This window comes from Pyrgilauda ruficollis, unplaced genomic scaffold (assembly GCF_017590135.1).
Source record: "Pyrgilauda ruficollis isolate IOZ18807 unplaced genomic scaffold, ASM1759013v1 scaffold13, whole genome shotgun sequence".
NCBI lineage: Eukaryota > Metazoa > Chordata > Aves > Passeriformes > Passeridae > Pyrgilauda > Pyrgilauda ruficollis.
This window is the reverse complement of record NW_024511432.1, coordinates 2,428,721-2,450,003: the sequence shown is the minus strand read 5'-3', so window position 1 is coordinate 2,450,003 and position 21,283 is coordinate 2,428,721. Positions and strand designations below refer to the sequence as shown.

General features: G+C 39.9%; 1 protein-coding gene across 2 annotated transcripts in view; it reads left to right on the top strand.

Moving 5' to 3' along the window:
- CDH13 (cadherin 13) overlaps positions 1-21,283 on the top strand; it is a 432,177-nt gene that overhangs the window by 133,733 nt on the left and 277,161 nt on the right. For both annotated transcript variants that reach the window (XM_041458638.1, XM_041458637.1), the window contains exon 3: positions 20,322-20,530. In XM_041458638.1, coding sequence (XP_041314572.1) covers positions 20,322-20,530 — 209 coding nt within the window. The remainder of the gene's footprint in view (positions 1-20,321; positions 20,531-21,283) is intronic.

Sequence of the window (21,283 nt, the reverse complement as noted above, 5' to 3'; positions counted from 1 at the left end):
TGTGAAAATGAAGGAAGGTGAGAAAAAACATTTTTGTGAAGATTGGTCTGTCATAGAATCATAGAATCACAGACTGGCTTGGGCTGGAAGGAACCTGAAAGGTCTTGTTCCACTCTTGTTCCACCACTGCCATGGGCAGAGATACCTTCCCCTGTCCCATGGTGCTCCAAGCCCTGTCCAGCCTGGCCTTGGGCACTTCCAGGGATCCAGAGGCAGCCACAGCTTCTCTGGGCACCCTGTGTCAGGGCTCCCCACCCTGTGAGTGAAGAATGTCTGTACAGTTGCAGCTCAACAATAATATTTCCAGTTGCAGCTTAATCAGAACCTTCTGAGATCAGTGCAAAGCCCCTTTGTCAGTGGGTACAAACGTGCAGCAGGCAGAAATGAGTCCCCTTCATCTGAGGAAGTAAAAGCAGAAATATTCCAGTGAACAGATGAAGCCAGACAAAGAACTCTATGTCCCAAATCTCTCTGAAGCCAAAAAGAGTAATAAAAAAAGCCAGGCTGTGTTTATGGCAGAAGAGAGGTTTCCTAGAAAGGACATGAAGAAGCCACAAAATGTCAAACTCTACTTAAAAAACCCTCTTCAATATCAATTCATTAAAAATGAAAATAATTTTCTGTTTTATCGAATAACTTACTGAGGTTATATTAAACTTTAGCACATGCTGTATGTTAAAGATCTGAGTTGTGTATGTACACAGGATGGGTATTGGTATTTTGATATTGCTCATTATTAAAAAAGAAAATCTCTCCATAAAATGTGAAGTAGGGATCCAGTTTCAGTTTTATGTTTACACCATTTGTTTCAAAACACACAGCAAAAACAATTTACAAAAATAGAGGAGAAAAGTTAAATCACTTCTTCAAGGAGGCATCATCCTATATTTATAGTTTGGTAAACATAACATTAATCAGCTGGAAAATGTTCAGCAAAATATAAAACCGTTCTGGGCTCTAGCTCAGAGAAATATATGTAGAAAAATATATCTAGTTTCTCTACTTCAAAAGGGAATGCATAGCTGCAGAACCTGTGGGAAAATCAATTTTCTGCGGCTTAAGTGGCTGGCACAAAATTTTCTAGTGCCCCATCTAGATTTTTTTTTAAATTTAACTGATTTACTTCTCTTCCTCTAACAAATATCCGGGCTGCAAAAGCATTCAGGTTACTCCTCCAAGTACTGTTGAAATGGTATTGAAACCCTTGTTGGGAAATAAAAAGTAAAATCTTGATTTGAAAGAAATCACATGAGATGCACATTTCTTCATTCAGAGGCTTTGCCTTAAGAGGTCTTGGCTCAAGAGTGCTTTCCACCAAAAACTGGGAGCAAAACTTGAGATTCCACACTTTGGTGGTGGTCCCAGTGAGGGGCTGACTGGGTAATTCCTGACTTTGTGCAGAGGTGACCAATTCCCAAACTCGCTGCTCTTTGTACCAAAATGGGATAATCAGCTCAAATCTCCTTTGGAGGCAACACGCAGAAGCTTCTTCTCTGTGTTTGTTCTGCTGAGAGCAGTGACAAAGTGTGTCCCCAATAGAGTTTTTGTGATTTTTTTAAGAACCATCCCTAGAGAATAAGCATGCTACATTCCCTCTTTGATGTGCTGCCCAGGGACTTCAAAGAAAAACTTATACAAAATACATCCTCTTAAAAATTGCTTTGTTTCCAAATCCCAGCTACAATTATTAATGTAATGTAGGTTGACTTTTTAGATTACATTTGATTTAATTTTAGATTATGTTATTATTTCTTTGACTGCATTTTGTCTGTAGTGATATAAAGGTGCATTTCTTAGGTAAACTTCACTGCTGAAATGAGCAGGCTGAGTGTTGTACATAATCTATCCTCATTTCACATGATGAGACTTTCAAATTCGGATCTTTTCGACTCAGTGCCTCCTCCATCACTGCTGGAGCTTAGTGTTTTGAGGAGAGAAGGATGTATTACAGTAACTGATGGGGCTTTACTGGCTTGCAAACTCTTCAACCCTGTGAAGCAAGATCAGGCTCTCTCATGTAAAATGCATTGCTGCTAACACTGGGAGATTCAATTATAACAGTCCCCTTCCAAGGTTTATCTTCTGAAAAGTGATGGGAAGAAATAAACAGTTGAAAGTTTGAGAGGATGATGAGTTACCACTTTGAAACTTGGAGTATTTTCTCTTGCTCTGTTTGTTCTGCCTGTCCCTTCTGGTCTGTGTGTAACCTCAGGCCATTTGTCTGTTGTCAGGAGAGGCACTGGGTACAAAGCCAGATTTTAGCAGCAAAGGTGCAAATGCAGATCCCTATCACAGGTAGCCTTAGAGATTTTGAGATGAAAATGGGATGTTCTGCAGTAATGCTAATATTGAGGTGAATCACTTTTCACATTGGCTTTGAAACTGAAGAATGAGAACCCCTCAGCTTCATCTGACCCTTGGGGAGCTCTGGTTGTGTTTTGTTACTGAACTGTCTCCGAGTCCCTGTTCTCACCTCTCATTTTTTGGCAGAGGTTTGTAGGGGCAGCGTGAGACCCTCCCTCTGTGCACATCCATGAGCTCCAGTTGCTGGAGAAGGTAGGGACTCCTGGCCTGTTTGGATGCCAGGATGTTTTAGCCAAGTGATTAATAACTCCTGGGCAGAGTTCTCCCTCCTGGGTGGAGGAATCAACCAATGAGCCAAGGTGTGCCTCTCCCACATGGAAGGATTGCTCCTTGCCATTCCTTTCCCTTTCTTTTGGGCTCTTGGGCTGAGATCTCTTGTGCTCCTCCCTTGAGTGCTGGCTGCACATTTTATGGATGGCTTGAGCAGCAACCAGCTGGGATTGTCAGCAAGAGCCCTCCTGACTCAGGCACCTTTATAAACAGCAGAAAACACAGAGGCAGTTAATGTCAAAAACCTCCTCTGTCAGTCTTATGTATTTTGGTAATGGCTTTGGCACCGAAAATGACTGAAATAATGCCACTGAAATGTCCATTGAAGCAAGATATAGCTGTGTCTACACTAGAGCTTTTGTCAGTATGGAAATGTCAGAAAACATTATATTCAGAGCACAAATTGCAAGTATAGAACTGACAAAGTAAATTTTGAACAGTGTACTCAAGTGTAATTCTTGAAACATATTCCAAATTGGCAAGTTGCAACCAATCATGGAGCAGAACCAGTGCTCCAAAAACCTGACAGAGCCAATGTTGAAATCAGAATAATTGCAACTTCATTTTCACAGTAATTTAAATGGCAGAAGCATTGGCAGAAATTCATGAATAATTTACATATAAGAATTTAGCAATCTGTGGTGAATAGAAAAAATAAATGGCAAATCCAATAAATAAATGATTGTTGTGAATTATTTGCTCTGCTCTGATGTTTGCTAAGAAGCGTCTTTTTTTTGAGCTTTTGTAAAGTGCTGGATTTAAACTCCTGCTTCTCAGGTAAATGCAGTTTTAAAGCAATAGCAGAAAAGTACATATCTACCAGGGGAAAAAATAACAAACCACAAGCAAAACAATAGGAATGTGCAACAGAGGTTGTTTTATGAAGAATATGTATAAAAAGGACTTACTTACCATGCAGCAGCTGCAATTGAAAAATCTGTAGCCTTAATGAGAAATGTTAGCTGATATATGTAATGATGAGTTATACACTGCGACTGTTTTTAATTAACTATGTATAAAGTTTTAAGATTTATAGAGGAGGTAAAATCTGAAAAGAGAAATTCTTAATTCCCTTCTGTGCCTGTGGGAATGTGATATTATTTTAATAAACAAGAAATTACTTTACACAGAACCAGCATTTGTTTCCATGTAGAATGGATATTGAATCTGTGTAAAAGAAAAGTTACAATAGGTAGTTAAAATAGAAAAATTGTTTATCTGGTTTGCTTTGACTTTGCTTGAAACAAGATAAAGAACGCTAAATATTTTTACTGGTTGGAAGGTGATTTTTTTTAATAAGCTATGATTATTTTGTAGATCTATTAATTTTTTTTTCCATAATGAAATTCTGTTTCTGACGTAAATCTTGAGCAGTGTTACACATCGGTTTATTGGAATAATGCCTCATAATTCACCTTGTGCAAGTGTGAGATCAATTGCTTTTTTGCCCAGACATTTTAAATTTGGAAATATGTGGGATTTTTTGGTATTTTTCCCTCCCTTACTTAAATTAAAAATATTTTTTTAAAATCTCATCATATTAACACTTATTTTTGTTTGACCTAGAATAAAAAGTCATGCTTGGAATAATTGGTGAAGACAGAATTTAATAAATCCCACATGATCCTTTTACCAAAGTCTGGTGCTGGCGCTCTTTCTCCACCAGCTCAGAAATGTGGGACACTCATTTTGGGTGCAGTTTTTCCATCACATAGAATCAAACACTCTCACCACTAATGAACTCTCCTGCTGTCCTATGGCCTAAGAATTACAGAACTTGCTCAAATGACCAGTAACACTTCCCTTTGGAATATCTGCACTTCCTTTCCATTTGTCTCTTATCCATAATCTTGTAGCTTTTTGTGGAATCTAATTTTTAGTTCTTGATTTTTCCTGCTGATATTATTCCATGTTGTGTCACTTGTGTTACCTGGGAAGAATTGGTGTCTGTCTGTTAAGAGGCTGGTCCAGGTTTATCAACACTGCCTATCTGAAAATGGGAATATAGATCTGGTATTTTAATCTTCTTTGGTGGATTCTTTTTCATTCCTAATAGCAATTAAATGCACTAATTCATGTTTTAAAATGTTTTTGTCCACATTCAGCATGTGCATACTCATGTTGGTACTACTGAACTTTAAACATCCTTATTTAATCTTAAATATCAATTTGATCATCCCTGTCTAACATTTTCAACATTTTATACATGTGCTAGCTCTTGAGATGAACTTCCTCAGGGAGTTTCCGTGGCTGTCCCTGGTCTCTGTAGGTCACAGGATGCATTTTGAACAAATGAATTTTTTCAATACTTATAGCCAAACCCCATTTCAGTGGAAATAAAAGCCTGATGGCTTCTCTAGATGGAGACAATGAAATTAATTTAACATGCTTGGCCTAAGAGAAGATTTTCTGTTCCTGAGAGGGGAAGATTTGGTGACACTGTCTATTGTCAATTGGTGCTTTCAGGTGGTAGTTAACTTTCTATTTATTTTGTGTGTGTTGGTTGACTATTCTGGCACTTCCAGGTTTCTTCCTAGGCAAGTCTGGATGCTTGGGTCCAAATGCTGTTTTTCTGGAATATAAGCACCTCCACCCCATGCGGTGATTCCAACTTTTTTATGGGACAGCAGTGTGCTGCAGATCTATGGGCAGTGGAGCTCCCTGCACTGGAGAGAGCCATCCTGAGCTCTGGAGTCCCATGTGGTGATTCCAACTTTTTTTATGGGACAGCAGTGCCCTGCAGAGCTATGGGCAGTGGAGCTCCCTGCACTGGAGAGAGCCATCCTGAGCTCTGGAGCGATTCCTTCACAGAAATGGTTTAAAACATTGGAACAGACTGCTCAGGGAAGTGGTGCAGTCACCATTCCTGGAAAAAACCTGTGGATGTGTCACTGAGGACATGGTTTATTGATGAACATGGTGGTGGTACTGGGCTGGAAGTTGGACTTGATCTCCACGGTCATTTCCAATCTTAATTATTCCATAGTTCTGTGGAAGTGCCTGCTGTGTGACCTCAAATGAGCAATTTTTCTGGAGCTCCCAACATGTTAACAAAGACAAAAGTTGCTTTATTTTCCATGGCTCCAAAGGAGGGTGTTCTAGACATTTCAAAAGGAGAAGGGAGAGAAGTCTCCTCCTGGAACAGCAAGTGAATGCAGTAGTAAAATAATGTGTACTCCTTTGGTAGTTTGGAAACCTGGGGGAGGAATGAATAATTGGGAAACAATTCTGGAAAGGCAGCTAAGTTGAGCAGCACAACTCATTGCCAGTTCCTGTATGGGAATATTGTAGGGAAAGGTTGTGTCAGCAGGAGAGGGGGTGGAAGGCAGGCACGGGAATCACAGTAAGAGAAACTCTTCCCCAAGAGATGAGCACGTTCCTCCTTGTGCTTGTTTGGGATGTGAGATGCTCCTGAGATGTGAGTCAGGAGGAGGAACCCACAGACTGAGTGTACAAGTTAGGGAGGATTGGTCTGCAAGGCAGGAGCAGATGTGGGGGGATGTAAAGAGTCTATATTTTATTTCTTGATCACTTGTCACAGTTGGCCAGGTAATCTACTTGCACTAAGCCAGGGCTGCTGGGCTCCAACTCCTTCTGTGAGGAAATGTTCTCATCTCTTGGAGTTAGGATTCATCTGAGGTAACTGTTCCATGTCTAGGAAACGGATAGGAGGACTGTGTTGTCTTTGCCAGTTCAGGATCTATTTCTCTGTCTGTGATAATTTACTCTTCTGTGAAAGCTTCCCTGAAGTAGAATATTCCCAATCCAGACTTGTCTCTGGCAGAACTCAAAGCATTAATGCACATCTTTCAGGGTTGTAATGAAATCTGGTTTTGTTCAGCTTTGGAAGGAAATTTTAATGAAGAGTTTTGCAAAATAAAAGGGCTTGGAGGTGATGATCAGGAATTGCTTTCCAAAAATAATATGAGATGAACAAAGTAAAATGAAGTATGGTGGCACCACTGCACCTCTATCACTCTACATTGCAGTACAATAGCAGCCATTGCCTGTGCAATAGTGAGTTTCATCAGTTTCCAGACAGCACGCTTTGTAATAACAGAGTATTTATGTAAAACACTGAGGGGAAAGAGGATGGAGGGAGGGAATGAAGGTTGTCTATCAGACTGAATACACAAAGCATTTGGTACTTCAGAACTAATTTTATTTTTAGTTAATATTCATTGATGCAAGACCTAGTCTATTATTAAGTGAATCTGGTGAATAATTACATCCATCACTTTGAAATGTTTAAGACAAGTGTGGAGTTGTAAAACCAGTCTTTTTTATTGGAATCATCCCCAAAATTGCCTTGTGGGAACCATGTTGACACTACAGTTTGATCATGTTCTGAGTCTGAGGGATCTCAGCACGTTCCCAGAATTTCTCCTGTACATTGTATTTACAGGCATTAACCAGCCAGTCTTAATTGCTTGGGAGCCATGAGAAAGTGCAGGGCATCTCTGTATTCTCATTTTCTTGGCTTCTGTCAGTGTTTGAGGGTGACCCATCTGTGGATGAGTGAATGGCAACTGTTTATTCCAGTATAAAGCATGTGCTGAAACACAAACAAGCAGCCTACAGAAGCACTGAGCTAAGTTTAATTAGCTGTAGAGTTCATTTCAACTTCAAACTCCCAAGTTAACTTGCTAGGCAGCAGAGTTTATAATGCATTTCTTGTTAGATGCCTGCTAGACAGGAGAGCTGATGATATTATATTTGTTGCTAGGTGATGAATTCTGATAACCTTTCTGTTCCTACATTTATAAATGTCTCATGCACTCTCTGCTATAGCATAATTACTTATTTATGCCTCAGTTCCTGGGTGGAACTACTACAAAGTTGCTAAGCAGCCATGTGTATAAATATATAACGTCGTGTCACTTGAAAACTTTTGGCAACTCACATTTACCAGATGAATTCTCTGTTTGTCACGACTGTAGCCATTAACAAAGTGGAACACAAATGAGGGATATCAGTGTACACAAGGACAGAGTTTTATTTGTCACAAGAGACTAATGCTCTGGGAGGGGATGTGAGCTGGAAAAACGCACAGATTTAGTGGTTTGGGGTTTTTTGCATTCTTTTCTTTTTTTAATGGCTTTATAACCAGAAGCAAAGTAAAGATTGACTGATTATTATCTCACCTCTTTAAACTTCATAAGCATTATAATCATTGTAGTTATTCTAATGTGAAGGAAAAGAGGCACTTATTCAAACAGATGTGCTGAGGTTTCTGCATTCTAATGCTGCAAAGTGAGGTGAGACTGTAGGAAATCTGTATGAGTAATTCTCAGTGCAGCCATCAGAGCATTTGTCATTAGTGGAACCTATAGAAAGCCTAAGGAGAAATGAGGGAAAATGATAAATCAAGTTTTTTTTCCCCTTTATTTGACTTTGACACAAGTTGACAACTATGATGGCAGCTGGAATTCATGTAACTTTAGGGATAACTGTAATTTATTAAATCTAAGAGAGTATCTGGTAATAAAATTCTCAGATGGCTTTTCACTGCACTCTTTTGTTGACTGTGGAGTTTAATACAAGACACAATTTTATTAATTCAGTTTTATTCACTGGTCACAACTTGCTGTGGAAACTGTCAGTTATGGGCCTGGTCCATGTTCCAAAAAGGCTTGGAATGAAGCACTGCCCTGATCCCAGTCTGAGCTGATGGCTCCAGTGGTGCAAACTCGAGGTTGGCAGCATTACCAGCATGGTGCCAGATGAACGTGGGACATCCAACCAGCCAGTAGCAAATGGCCCAAAGAAGCAGGGCTTAGATATGAAATATAGATTGTGTAAAACAATTAACACAACTTTTCATTGTCATTTGCAGTACTTGTTTAAACGTGGAGCAATTCCACCCATTTCAGCTGCAGAAGTGAATAACAACATCACTCAGATCATCAAATAATCACTATTGAGCTGTTTGTGTTTTCTCTTCCTTTTTTTCTTTTCCCCATTGTTCCTTAGTTATTAAAAGAGGCACAAACTTCAGTAGCCTGATGTTCTTCCCTTGGTTTATCTATGTAAACAAATTTAAGGTTATTTATAAATGATCCTGACTGACAGAATATACTTTCCCTCAGGTCAGTTCTTTTGTGGAAGATACCAAAGCCTGTCTTTCTTTAAAGTATAAAAGCCTGTGTTTGATGTGAATAGAAACTGTTCTGGGAATGACTGTGCAGAGCAAGATTACATGGTGCAATTTTAATTACATTGTTCTCAGCAGTGCAACTTGTCTAATCTTAGTGTGAGAGTCAAAATTCAAACCAAGGTTATTTGGTTCTGTAACTGTTAGCCAAGCACTGATATTGTTTGAAAAAGATGACAATAAGTTTAACAAGTTTAAAATCCAGCACAGTTGTGAGAAGTGGCTTTCCTTGTCATTCTCAGAAATGTTGTATTTTAGCAGGTTGATTTTTGTGTGGCTTATGGAATTATGTCTGTTGGAATTGGATGGTTACTTCAGTAAAACAAAAGCTTAACTACCAACTCAGTTTGAAAAACTAAATGCAGTTTAGATTCTGAAGATCCTCTGAAAAGCTATTAGGAAACTGTTAGAGCTTAGTTTTCTCAACCTGACTTTTAGACTGAGGGCTCAAAAGGAGTGTAGGTCAGTTATCTGCACATTTATCAGATCAGTCTGGAGAAATCAACTTTCTTCACGTGACTCTTAAAAAAAGTCTGAGGGAACTCTCTTGAGAGAACTTGGTAAAACCACTAAGAGAAATTGTTATTCCTCTGTCAGGTTCATTGAGGGAAATATGAGAAACTAGAAGATTTCCCCTGGAACTGGGAGGGCCTTTGTTTTGCTTTTTCACTGGGAAAGCTGAACAATCTACAGAATAAATGGTTTGACCAGATTTTCAGGCATGGCATTACTCATTCAGCAGCTGGGAAAATAGGCTAGCAACCTACAGTATCCATTTTGAAAGGAAAATATTGCACAGTGGATTTATTTCTCACTCTCATTTCCTTTTATGTATTGTAAATGATGCGTCATCCTCTATTTCTGAAACAAACTCCTACCACTGAGTGCTGTTTGGAAATTATTTCACAGGGCACAAGTTTAAGGCTTTATTCCTGGGGACATCTTTTAAGGAAACATTATTATAATTCCATAATTATTATCACTCCAGAAGAAGGGCAGCTCTATGTAGATGTCCATGTATTTGGGGTTTTTAACGTTTCCTAGCATGTACCAACCAAAAGTTTGTGTTCTGTTGGAGTGTTGAGGTGAGGAAGCAGTGAGCTGAGTTACAGATTAGTTGTCATTCTGCACAGAAGGTGAAACCAAGACCCAAGACTGAGGAGGTGGAGGCAATATTGCCTCGCACAGCAACTGTGGGTAACGCGCAAAAAAGCACTTTGCAGTGATGCCTTATTTAATGAAAAGCTCCTGCCCTTTGACTTCTTGTCTCCAAGTTACTGCCACAGCAGAAGAGATATCTCAAGCAATATTTTTTCTTCCATCTCTGATAAAAGCAAGTGTATAAGGCTATGAGTAGCTGCCATGGATTTGGTATAGAACAAAAGATATTTTTTACAATAGTAATTTCTTCTTCCAGTCTCAAATCACTGAATTGTTTGAACTTGCCACTGTAGGAGCAGACAAAGTTTCCATTCCTCCAGTGAGGCTCCATATTTCACTTCTATCATTTATTCACCTTTCTTACTAATGGCCCAACCTCAGGCAAATGGAAATGTGTGTGTAACTCAGTGAATCTTCCATCATCCAAGAGAATATCATAATTTTTCTTAGATTAGCTTAACACTCATAGTAAAATAACTGAGTGCTGACAGAACTTCGTGCCTTTAAAAAATAAAAAAAAATTGAAGAAGTTTTGACAGATTACATTAAGAAATGACAGATCACTGTAATTATAACAAACTGACCTTGAAGATAAACAGTTTTAATTGTAAACTTGAGGGAAAATATCCCCATGACCTTTGACTAATTGTCTACTTAATGAAAAACCTCTACTAAATAAATTTGTGGCTTTGGAAACATTTGAAACATATACTGGTGTAAATAAGGTACTTTCTGGGCTGGTTTCACTATAGGGGTTTCCTGTGAGTGATTGCTTGTTGTTACTTTTTGACAACTGCTGGCACCTTTTTTTATACAGTAAAAATGCCTGGGACACTGTTTTTTATTTTTTTTTTCTTCCTAAATTCAATCTCAACTGATTAGATTTCAATAAATTACATATATCAAGAAATTTGGGTTCTTTAGCGCTCAGGGTGACTGCGCAAAATCAGATGTGCACCTGTGCAGAAGACTAGGAAATTCATGGTCAGTAGCACACTGCCTCTCCAAGCTTTATTCAGGCAGCATTCAAAGGAAATAATCCATTATATCCCACTGGGAATTCTTGTGCAAACTCAGACTTCTGTCCCTTCTCCTTCCTCTATAGACACGATTAATTTCCTATTGACAAACTCCTCACAGCAATCTGCAGGGCCACAAACATATTGGATGCATCTGAATGTCTTTGATTCTGTCTGCTTGTATCTCAGACCCAGCCAGTGAAGACATTGTAGGAATCTAAAGCTAATTTCATCTTATATTCTCCTGGGGATCTTAGCAGAATGTTGTGTAAATCTGCTAAAATGGAAAATTATTGATCATTTGCATTGCAATGGGAAACTCTTTCACAGAAACCAGCAAAGTTAAAAAGCATGTTTTCTACATATCACTGCTGGCTCTGGGGTTATTTGGGCTGCTCAGAATCGATGCAGCATTAACAGGGAAATGTCACTTTCCTCCCCAGATGTGACAGCTCCTTTGAGACTGGGGCTCCACAAATGTGGTGTCAGTTTGTGTCCCCTGCATTTACAAAGAGAAAACAGCTCCAGTTAAACTGAACTCTGTGTTGTGCTCAGAAGATCAATGACTGTGATATAACTTCTGAAGGTTTTGGTTTTTTTTTTTTTTCCTTCAGACACACTACCTGACATAATATTTTTTTTGAAACAGTAATTTTTCTCTAGGGTTTAGAGCAGCAGCTACAGTATTTTCGTGCCTTATAATGCAGCCACTGACCCAGGAGATTGGTCAATAACACCTCTGTGTTGTAATGAATAAGTCAAGATAACTTCCAACTGAGAACAACTCATTACAGCTCCTTCCACCTGATTAAATTTTTGACCTAAATAAGACAATGGGCAGCAAAATGATGTGTGACGAGATCATGTAATGTGAGCTGATAAAGTCTGATGGGGAAGGAGGAGGGAATGCCTTCAGTTTTGATTGTAGTGGTTGTGTTTTCCTATAATTTCAAGCAGTCACAGACAGTTGATGGAGCCCTGTTGGCAGAATAAATTTGTTGAAGAGCACGAGATGCTGCTGAGGAAACTTCCTTTCTAGCAGAAAGGAAAGAGGGAGTCTGGTGGGAAAAGTCAAGAAGTAGCTGTGGCATGGAAAAAGTCAGGAATCCTTGAGCTTGGTGCTGATGGAGCTGTCTAGCTCACCTGTGCTCTGTGCAAGCACCTGCTGGAATCCCAAACAGCAAACCCAGTGCTGCAGGGAAAGGACATTTTGCTCCAGACCTGAGATGATACAGTTTGTGAGGCCTCTCTTTTCAGAGCAGGGTTGATCACTTCTAGCTCAGGGCACCAGATGTGATACTCAGATCAAGCCAAGTGGTGTTGTGATGTGCCAGGAGCAGAGAGGCAGAGCTCAGTGAGATGTGAAAGATGCCAGAGTCCAGCATTGGGTAGGGCAGAAGGTGAGGAGAGGAGCACAGCAGGGCATGGCTGAGCTGGGGTTTTCAGTGTGGATGGAGCCACTGGCTCTGGAAGCACACATCAAAACTATCACCCAAGAGGAAGCCTTCAGTCAGGTATCACTTATCACTCAGGTGATCTGTGCTGCAGAATTTCAGGTTTTTAGCAGTTTTCCAGCTCTGCTACGACTGTTGGTGGTAGAGAATATTCAGGAGAGTGCTTTATTTGCAGGGACCCTTGTGGCAGGGAGGAATGATGAATCTGACTCCATGTTCTCAGAAGGTTAATTTATTATTTTATGATACTATATTATATTAAAGAATACTATACTAACTATACTAAAGAATACAGAAAGGATACTTTCAGAAAATGCTAAAAAGATAATAATGAAAACTCTTGATTCTCTCCAGAGTTCCGACACAACTTGGCCCTGATTGGCCAAAGAGTCAAAACAACTCACATCAGAATCCAATGGAACAATTACCTGAGGGTAAACACATTCCAAAGCAGCAAAACACAGGAGAAGCAAATCAGATAAGAATTGTTTTCCTTTTTCTCTGAGGCTTCTCATCTTCCCAGGAGAAAAATCCTGGGCAAAGGGATTTTTCCAGGGAATGTGAATGCCACAGGAGAGAGAGCAGTACGGCCCTTTTGTGAGAACATCACACCTTTCCTTGGCTGCAGCTGGCTTCTGGGTGAAATCCCTTGTCTTCCACCATCTAAAGGAGCTTATCTCCTATCTGTGATAAGTGCAATGAATTCTGACAGCACAGAGAAAGCTGTGGCTATTAATAGGCACCATTTCTCCAGTGGAAAGGGTGTTCTCCAAAGGGCAGGAATGAACACCCTGTGCCCGGCGGATGAACTGCTGGCCTAATTTTTGTATCATAACAGGGCTCTGCACAAATCTAATCATCACCCATAAACCACACAGGGATGTTTGCCAGTTTAGCTAATCAGTTTGTTTTTTCAGACTTTAAAAGTGTGCTCAGGGATGCAGTCTGTTGCTTAGTACTTGTTCTTCCAAATAAGTCAAATATAAATGTGTGTTTGTCTCAAGCAATTCTTGTTATGTTGTGATGAACATTTCACTGTTGTTCATGTTCCCTCAATTTCTGACTCTCTGGATACTAAATAAGTCATCACTGTAATTTACTTCAGGGGCACATAAAGAAATTATATAAATGCAAGAAAATCATAAACATGCAGTGCAAGATAATAACCCACTGTTGCTTGTTGGATTTGTTAAAAAAATTGTTCTGTAGCAATTCTACTGCAGAGTTAGGGTAGCATTAAGCTGTATAAAAACCTTGAAAAAGGGTTTTCATAAAACTCATTTTGCTCATTTTATTAAATGTTCAATAAGTTTTTTTTGTGTAAATACTTCAGGCACACTAGTAAGTCTCTAATCTGTGAAATCATTATTTCTGCAGCACTTTTAGATATAAAATAATGATAATATCATAACTTCAGGAGCAACCTGTCTGAATTAACTGTTGACAGTGTCTTGTCTGGAAATTATTCTGCCCTAAAATTTTCATGTGGCAACAATTTTTCCTTCTGCTGCTCAGGTATTTTTGCAGAAAACCAGCAGAAACAGCCAGGCTATGGGCTCACTGCCAGAACTCCTGCTCAAGAGGTGGTTTTGAAGGCACCTCAAAGGCAGGGAAAGAAGCTGTTTCTCCTAGTGGACCTTTCGTTGGCTTGAAAGGCAGGATTTGTTTTGTTTCCCAGCTCCTGTGCTGGTAGCTGTTGTGGCAGCTTCCTCTCTTGTTCTGGGATGGATTCAGGTAGCCCAGATGTGCTGGTTCCAGGTGGATTTTATCCTGGACTTTATCCTCTCCACACTGGCAGGATAACCCAGCCCTTGGAGCCTTGTTGCACTTGGTGTTTGTGCAGCTGGAGGTGCTGAGAGCCTGTCCCAGAGCTGTGAGCCCCTTCCCCTCCTCAGCCCCTGTCCCTTTTCTCACTCACTGCTCATTGCTAACAAGAGCCTCGCCAGGTCACGGTGCTTTATGAATTTTTATACACAGCCACAGCACTCAGCAGCATTTCCATTTGCCTCAGTCATCACTTTTCTCCGTGGTTAATGAAGCTCAGCCTCTCTGACTTCCCTGTTTGTCGTTGAGCAGAGCTGGGGGATCCCTGCTGGGCTGGCAAGTTAAGTTGCCTTTGTGCAGCTGTAATGTGCTTTTCTTGCACCTCCAGACCTCTCACAGGTACACCTTCTGACTTGTGGCTTCAATATGATCCCAAGTTATTTGCTAGAAAGGAGAAGGAAAAAAATGCACAGGATAAAATTGCTTTGATGCTGTAATTCCCACGGATTCAAGCAAGGCTAGGTTATATTTACAAAAAGCATCCTAATATTTATTGATAGAGCAATTAAGTCTGTATTTTCAATGTGAAATTTCCTCATTCAGGAGTCATTTTGTTTCTTGCTATGATCAGCTAACAGAAAAATATGGATACCTGTACATAGAGATGTACAGAGTTAGTTTTAGTGTGCTTATAGATAAATATGTGTATTTATTTATTCCGAATACCTCTGTGGAGATTTCACCAGAGAGAAAATTATGGATTCAGTATTTCTGTTCAAAACAAATTAAACTTCTGTGAATTAAACTCAGAAAAAAAATTACTTTGGAAGTGGAATATATCAGACCAACATATGCTTTTGAATACAAACCTATTTCAGCTTGTTTTCTTTCACTTTAGTTTACAAGAATTGCAACAGCTAACCTTTCAATGTTTTAAAATGGTATCCTTTAAAACATCTGTGGGTCATTATCATAAATATCACAGTGGTGTAGAAACCTCACATTTATGATATATCATAACAGGGAAAATGGAATGCACTGAAAGGAAGAATCCCAGGAATATGAGTTTCCTTGCTGAGATCTATAAAGGTTAATATTCCAGTTACAACTTTTCCCATCATTGCACTAATGGACTTGGGATCCTGCACAAGTTTTTCCACTAGGTCTTTTAGTGATAATAAGCTCAAAGTCAGTGATTAAATCCTTGGGATCCCTGTAGGTATTGCTAATAATGAATATTTCTCGGTGGAAAGAAATATTCTGTACAATTCACATGTGAATTTTACAAAAATGAGTAAAAGTCTAACACAGGAGGCTGAGAAATGAACAGAGGGCGATGAATGACACTCATGTTTTTCACTGGGAGCAGCTTGGCAGTGTTTTCATTTTGCTTGCATGGAGTTTTGGAGCCTGTCTCATAGCATGTGGCATATTAGGCACAATAAAGATGTTCATTTGGCAGCTGGAGCATGACTAGGAACATCAAAAGAGTCATAGATGCGTCAATAAATGAAGAACTCCACCTTCATATAAATATTAGATCACTGTTTTAATTGCCCATTGAATTCTTGTCAGTGAGACATTCACTCGTCATGCTTGGTGCAGCATTACCAACATTTTATTTTGGGGCTAGAGCTGAACTGTCGCTATTATTCATTTTTTGCACTTTTGTAGCACCCTGAGCACCAAACACGAATCATTTTGTTGCAAATGCTGTACAGACACAGGGTGAACAGGTGGCCTTTGCTCTGAGGGTTTTAAAATCCAGTTAAACTCCTTAAGCTCTAACACAGAGTGAGTGCAGGAGAACATGGGAACTTTTGGAGTGTGTGGCCCCTCTCATCAGGCTGCCACTCACCCAACCTGTTATAATGCATGTGGGTAGTGGGGAAAATGTCAATTATCCATCTCAGGGCTTTCCTCACACCTCATTTCTATGACAAATGCACGAACATCACAAACATCATCACACAGACCATATGTTAGCAGGGCTGCCAAGCAGCAAAGTGTTGGATATTCAGAGAGCACCTTTGCAGCTCAGGCTGACACTTTGCACAGCTGATATCCACAACTTCTGCCTCATTTCTTGTTACACTGGTTGGTACTTGGGGGACAAAAGGAGTAATTAATTAATCACACTTTAGAGTTGTTACACAGGGATTTCTACACTGGCTTTATGTACAGAGCAAGATTTTTTCACCAGAGAATAAGAACTAAAAATTCTATTTCTCTTGTATTTAATGGGCATTTATAATGTACAGGTTTGGTTAGGAGATAGATGTAATGCCATGGATGGGAAATCTGCGGGAGCTGATGAAGCTGAAGCTCCTCAGAGCTCTCCTGAGTGCCTGGCAGGGAAGGTCAGTGTGGCCAGTGCCAGGCCCAGCCCCATGGGCTGTGTAGCTGCTCCTGGAGCTTGCCACGGGCAGCTCAAGTACTGCAAATTTGGGGTATTTGCACTGGCTCTTCCCCAGAAGCCACATGAGTTTAAGGAATCAAACATTCCTAGTGAGGAGCATCGTGGGGATGCAATTCAATCTCAGCTGATGTTCCCTGGCCAGCCCAGTCCAGGACACAACACCATCCTGATAAGGTCCACATTTGACTAGGGATTTTATCTAAGGTTCCAGTTCCCCTCAACTCTTTCAACAATTGGTTTCAGTTTCACCCCTGTTGGCCCTGAAGCCAGATAATCTCCAGTGTTCTCTATCCCTATGATCACTTCATCTGCTCCCACTTCTATTTTTTCTCCTACATATCAGTACTTCTCAGAGCCTTTTGAATTTCTTTCCTTCTTCTCGCTGTTAACCTCACCAAATACTCTCAATTCTGTGGTAGAACTGTGAATTGAAAGCATCAGAGCTTTTGGATGAGATATGGTAAAAAAACACCCCAGTTTCCCACTTTCAAGCAACTCTGCCTCAGCCCTTTTTGGAAAAAGTTGCAGGATTTGATAAAGCAAGATGAATAGACAGCAAAGTATAAAAGGCTTAAAAGTGTCAGATTCGTACCTGCAAGGGAATACAGAATAGATTCAAGTGCTTCTCCTGATTCCATGTGCCAAACCTGCATGTGGCCTTTGAATTTCCCCAGAGCATACAGATGGCAGCGATGCAGGAATCCCAGGGTTTGTGAGCACTGAGCCGAGAGGGGGGAGCAGTGCACCCCCAGGCAGCTCCTCCCTGCTTTAGAAACACAGCCCAGTTTGTCCTTTTCTTGAAAGGCACCTGGAGTGTTTGGCTGGGTGATGCTACAGCTCTTAATCATAACATTGGATTTTAAGGGATTATTTTATTATAATTGTCTTTGGCTTTTAAATTTTTTTTTTAACTTTTTATTCCTGATATAATTTCTCAGAGGCCAATGCTATTTTTTTCCAGTTGTAAGCTATTAATCAGTAGCAGTTTTTGATTATGAAAAGCACATATTTATTCAGAGAGTCACAGATTAGCTTGGGTTGGAAGTGACCCTAAGGGTCATGCAGGCCCAAAGCCTCTGCAGTGGGAAGAGATGCCACCAATACAACAAGTTCCTAAACCTTGTTTGGTTGGGTTTTAAAAAATTATTTAGTTGGGTTTTGTGGTTTTTTAGGGTTAAAAAATAAGAGACTTGTAATTCACAAAAGCTGCAATCTAAGCAGTATCTATACAGCGGATTGTACAGAGAATTTCGACTTCCTACGTTTGTAGTGACAGGAAAATATTGCATTTTTTTGGTTGGAGCTTTAGGAAATTGAAGTGTGTCTATTAAAACACCTGTCATAAACCCAACTTCAACTGCAAAGGGTGGTTTTTCTCCAGGAAGGCCTTGCTCAGGGAGCCTCCCATCAAAACCCTGCTGTGGGCACAAGACCCTTCCTGGAAGCAGTTCCCAGCCTGGGAGTGTGGGCACCAGCACACTCTGAGCACTCTGAAATTGCTTTAAGCTGCTGCTGCTCCCAAATTCAGTGGCTTTCCCTCCTGGTTCTCCTTCAGTACAAGACTCTGCAAGCAGGATCTGCCAGCCTGAGATAGGTTTGTCTGGAGAGACTGCAGTATCTGAGGGGAAAGAGGTTTTGTTTCTTTTTTATTTATAATCCCTCTTGCTTTCAGCAAAATTCAATGAAACACCAAATGAGCTGATGAAATCCTGGTTTTCTGTCCTGCTGTGAATCCAAGGATAGTTCTCTTGCCCTACAGTAAAGTGGAGGAAATGGGAGCAGTTTTTAGTTAAAAACATGTAATTGATCTGAAGCCTTGTGCAGCAGCAGATCCTTCAGCTGCTGGGGGAGGTTTTCTGCCAGAGCCCATGGTGTCTATCAGAGAGTTTGGGCTCTCCTCGGGAAGGGAATTGTCTGGTGTGAATTCACAGGGTCACGGCTTCATGGGGTGGTTTTAATTTTGTCTTGTTCTCAGCATCCACGTCTGTCCTAATTGGCAATTAAATTCATTTTCCCCAAGTCGTTTCTGTTTGGCCAGTGATGGTAATTAGTGAGTGACCTCCCTGTATTCATCTTTTCCATCTTTCTCCCCAGTTCTGCTGAGGTGGGGGAGTGAGAGGGTGGCTGGGTGGGAGGCTGGGTGGGAGCCCAAGGCCAGCTCTCTACTCTTGCTTTGGTAAATAGCGCCCCACATCTCCTTTTGTGCCTTATTCTGTTTGAGTGCTTGAGATTTTGGCATTGTTTAATTGTTAATCTAACCCATCTCATCAATATTCATCATAAAATGAAGTTGTAAATTCTGGAACCAGCAATGGCTCTTTTTGCCTGTGGTGTTCTGCTTTGGGATTGAATCCCAGTGAATGCCAGAAAGGAAGGATCTCCTTGAGGTCCTCTGGCAGCCCTGTCTTCATGTTGCTCTGCCTGGAGAGAAATACAGAATTTGATGAAGAGGATTTCTGTGTAACTTGCTAGGAGAGTTGAGTGGCCACCCACCATGAGACTATTCTTGTGCTTTAGAAGCAGTTATAGAGATTCCACAGTCAGGAGGAGTTTAGGGATTGGCCATGAGAGACTCTGGGATTGTTTCTCTTCCTTTTAAAAACAATGCCCCAATACAAGAAGTGTATACAGTGAATTTAAACAATTATGCCAAGTGTTTTATTTTGTAGCAAAACTCCATTGTTGTTGATTTTATGTAGCTGGTATCACTGTAGTTTTTTTTCTAAAATTGTAATGCAGTTTTTAAAGATCCAGCAGAAGTGAAATGTAAAATAAAAATAGTGAGAGCATGCAGGTAAGTGACAAGTCTGCAGCAGCAGTAACTCCAGGAGAAGGCAGGGAATACAAAACATGTTGTCTGCAGAAAAACCTTTCACATGCAAATATATTGTTCAGAGATGTCAAAACCTGAAAGTTCATTTAGCAATTGCAAGTTTGTGGTGAAGATCTCTTACTGATATAGCTGGTAGTTAAATCACTAATATTTTATCCAGTATTGTGTGCAAAATGAATCAGAGAAGAAATCTGAGGAAAGGCTCAATTCTTTGTGCTTTAGGGACATTTTCCTCGTTATGCCAGCTTTCCTAAATATTTTAAACTTTCCATGTAAAGTGAAACAGGATTGTTGACAGCTACTGTTCAATTAAAAGTTCTCACAATCCTTAGATACAGAGCAGCTCATGGACTCTGTGACAATCCTGGCAGTAAGAAATGTTAGAGTTCAGTTTTTCAGTTTTATAAAACTTTTGCAGTTGCCTGGGGCTGAGTATTCTGTAAACAACCAGTGCCGAGCCTACAGATTTACTGAATACCTGAAAGCACTTTGCCACAGAAGAGCCTTTGGAGATCCTGGGCTGTGATGAGGAGCACAACGAGGTCTCTGTTGCCCCTGCTCTGTTTGTGGAACTGGGTGTGCGTTTGGTTGGAGTGATCACAAAAGGCTCATGTCCAGAGTGTTTTATTTGTCTGCTACCCAGTTAGAGTGCTCAAAGCCTCTGCATCTTTCTGAAAGTACATATTCATACATTTCTTTATGAAGAAGAATTAAAAAAAAATAGAATTTCTTTCAAAGTTTTTTTTCCTTTGAGAACGTTTCTTCCCAAATCTGTAGACAAGCTAATAACATAAGCTTAATAAAGACACCGGAAGCTTGTGTTCTAAAGTGGATACTTACAATGTGTTTTTTCCTTTTTTCCCTTTTTTCTTTTTACCCCCAGTGAAATTTGATGACTGCAAGGGGAACAACAAATTGAACTTTGAAGTTTCTAACCCGAACTTTACAGTGGAACTCGATGGGAATTTGGTTGCACTCAAGAATGTATCAGAAGCTGGCAAAGCCTTGTTTGTTCATGCACGGTCGGAGCACGCTGAGGACATGGCAGAAATCTTTATTCTTGAAGCAAATGAAAAACGTGGTGCATTAAAGGTAAGATAAATACCAAAGATTAAAAAAAAAAAAAAGGGCCAAGGAGATGTGCTGCTAAATATTTACATGTGTCACCTAGGATTGTAGGCAATTTTAATCTGTTAGCAGAGATCAAAATCAGTCTTCAATGCAGATATTGCTGTAACATTTTAGCTCTTAGTTTAATTTGTGATGCAGATTTTCCGGGTTGTGGAAGATGTATTACATCTTCAGGTGTGGATGCTAAACATTCATAAAGACTTTATTCAAATGAAAGAGCCCAAGTATGAAAATTGACTGCTTCTTCCAATGTATGTTATGCCAGGTAATCACAGTTTGGCCACAACTAAAAATGGAAAATCATGGTTTACATGTGTAATTTAGAATTTACAGAACCTTTACATTTCACTCCAAGTCTAAGTACACGGGAATGAATTCTGTGTAATTTAATATTGGTCTGCTTATCTGACATTGTTAGGTGGTATACTGCTTAAACATCTGCACACAAACAGTGACACACATTTACACTCTGTCTCTATACCTGGTGATTTTTGTTCTGCTCTGTCCATTGAATATTTTGTCCTTTCTTTCCCTCTCCTGAATTTCAGTGTAAAACGAACCTCATCCTTAGGGGGATAAAATGCTTCAGAAATTGAATTGAATTTTTATAAATTGAATTATTATAAATTGAATTATTTACTTCACACCCTTGCAAGTAACAAAAGGAGATGTGAGATAGCTTCACTTCTGTGTCCTGGCATTTAGGAGAGAGGC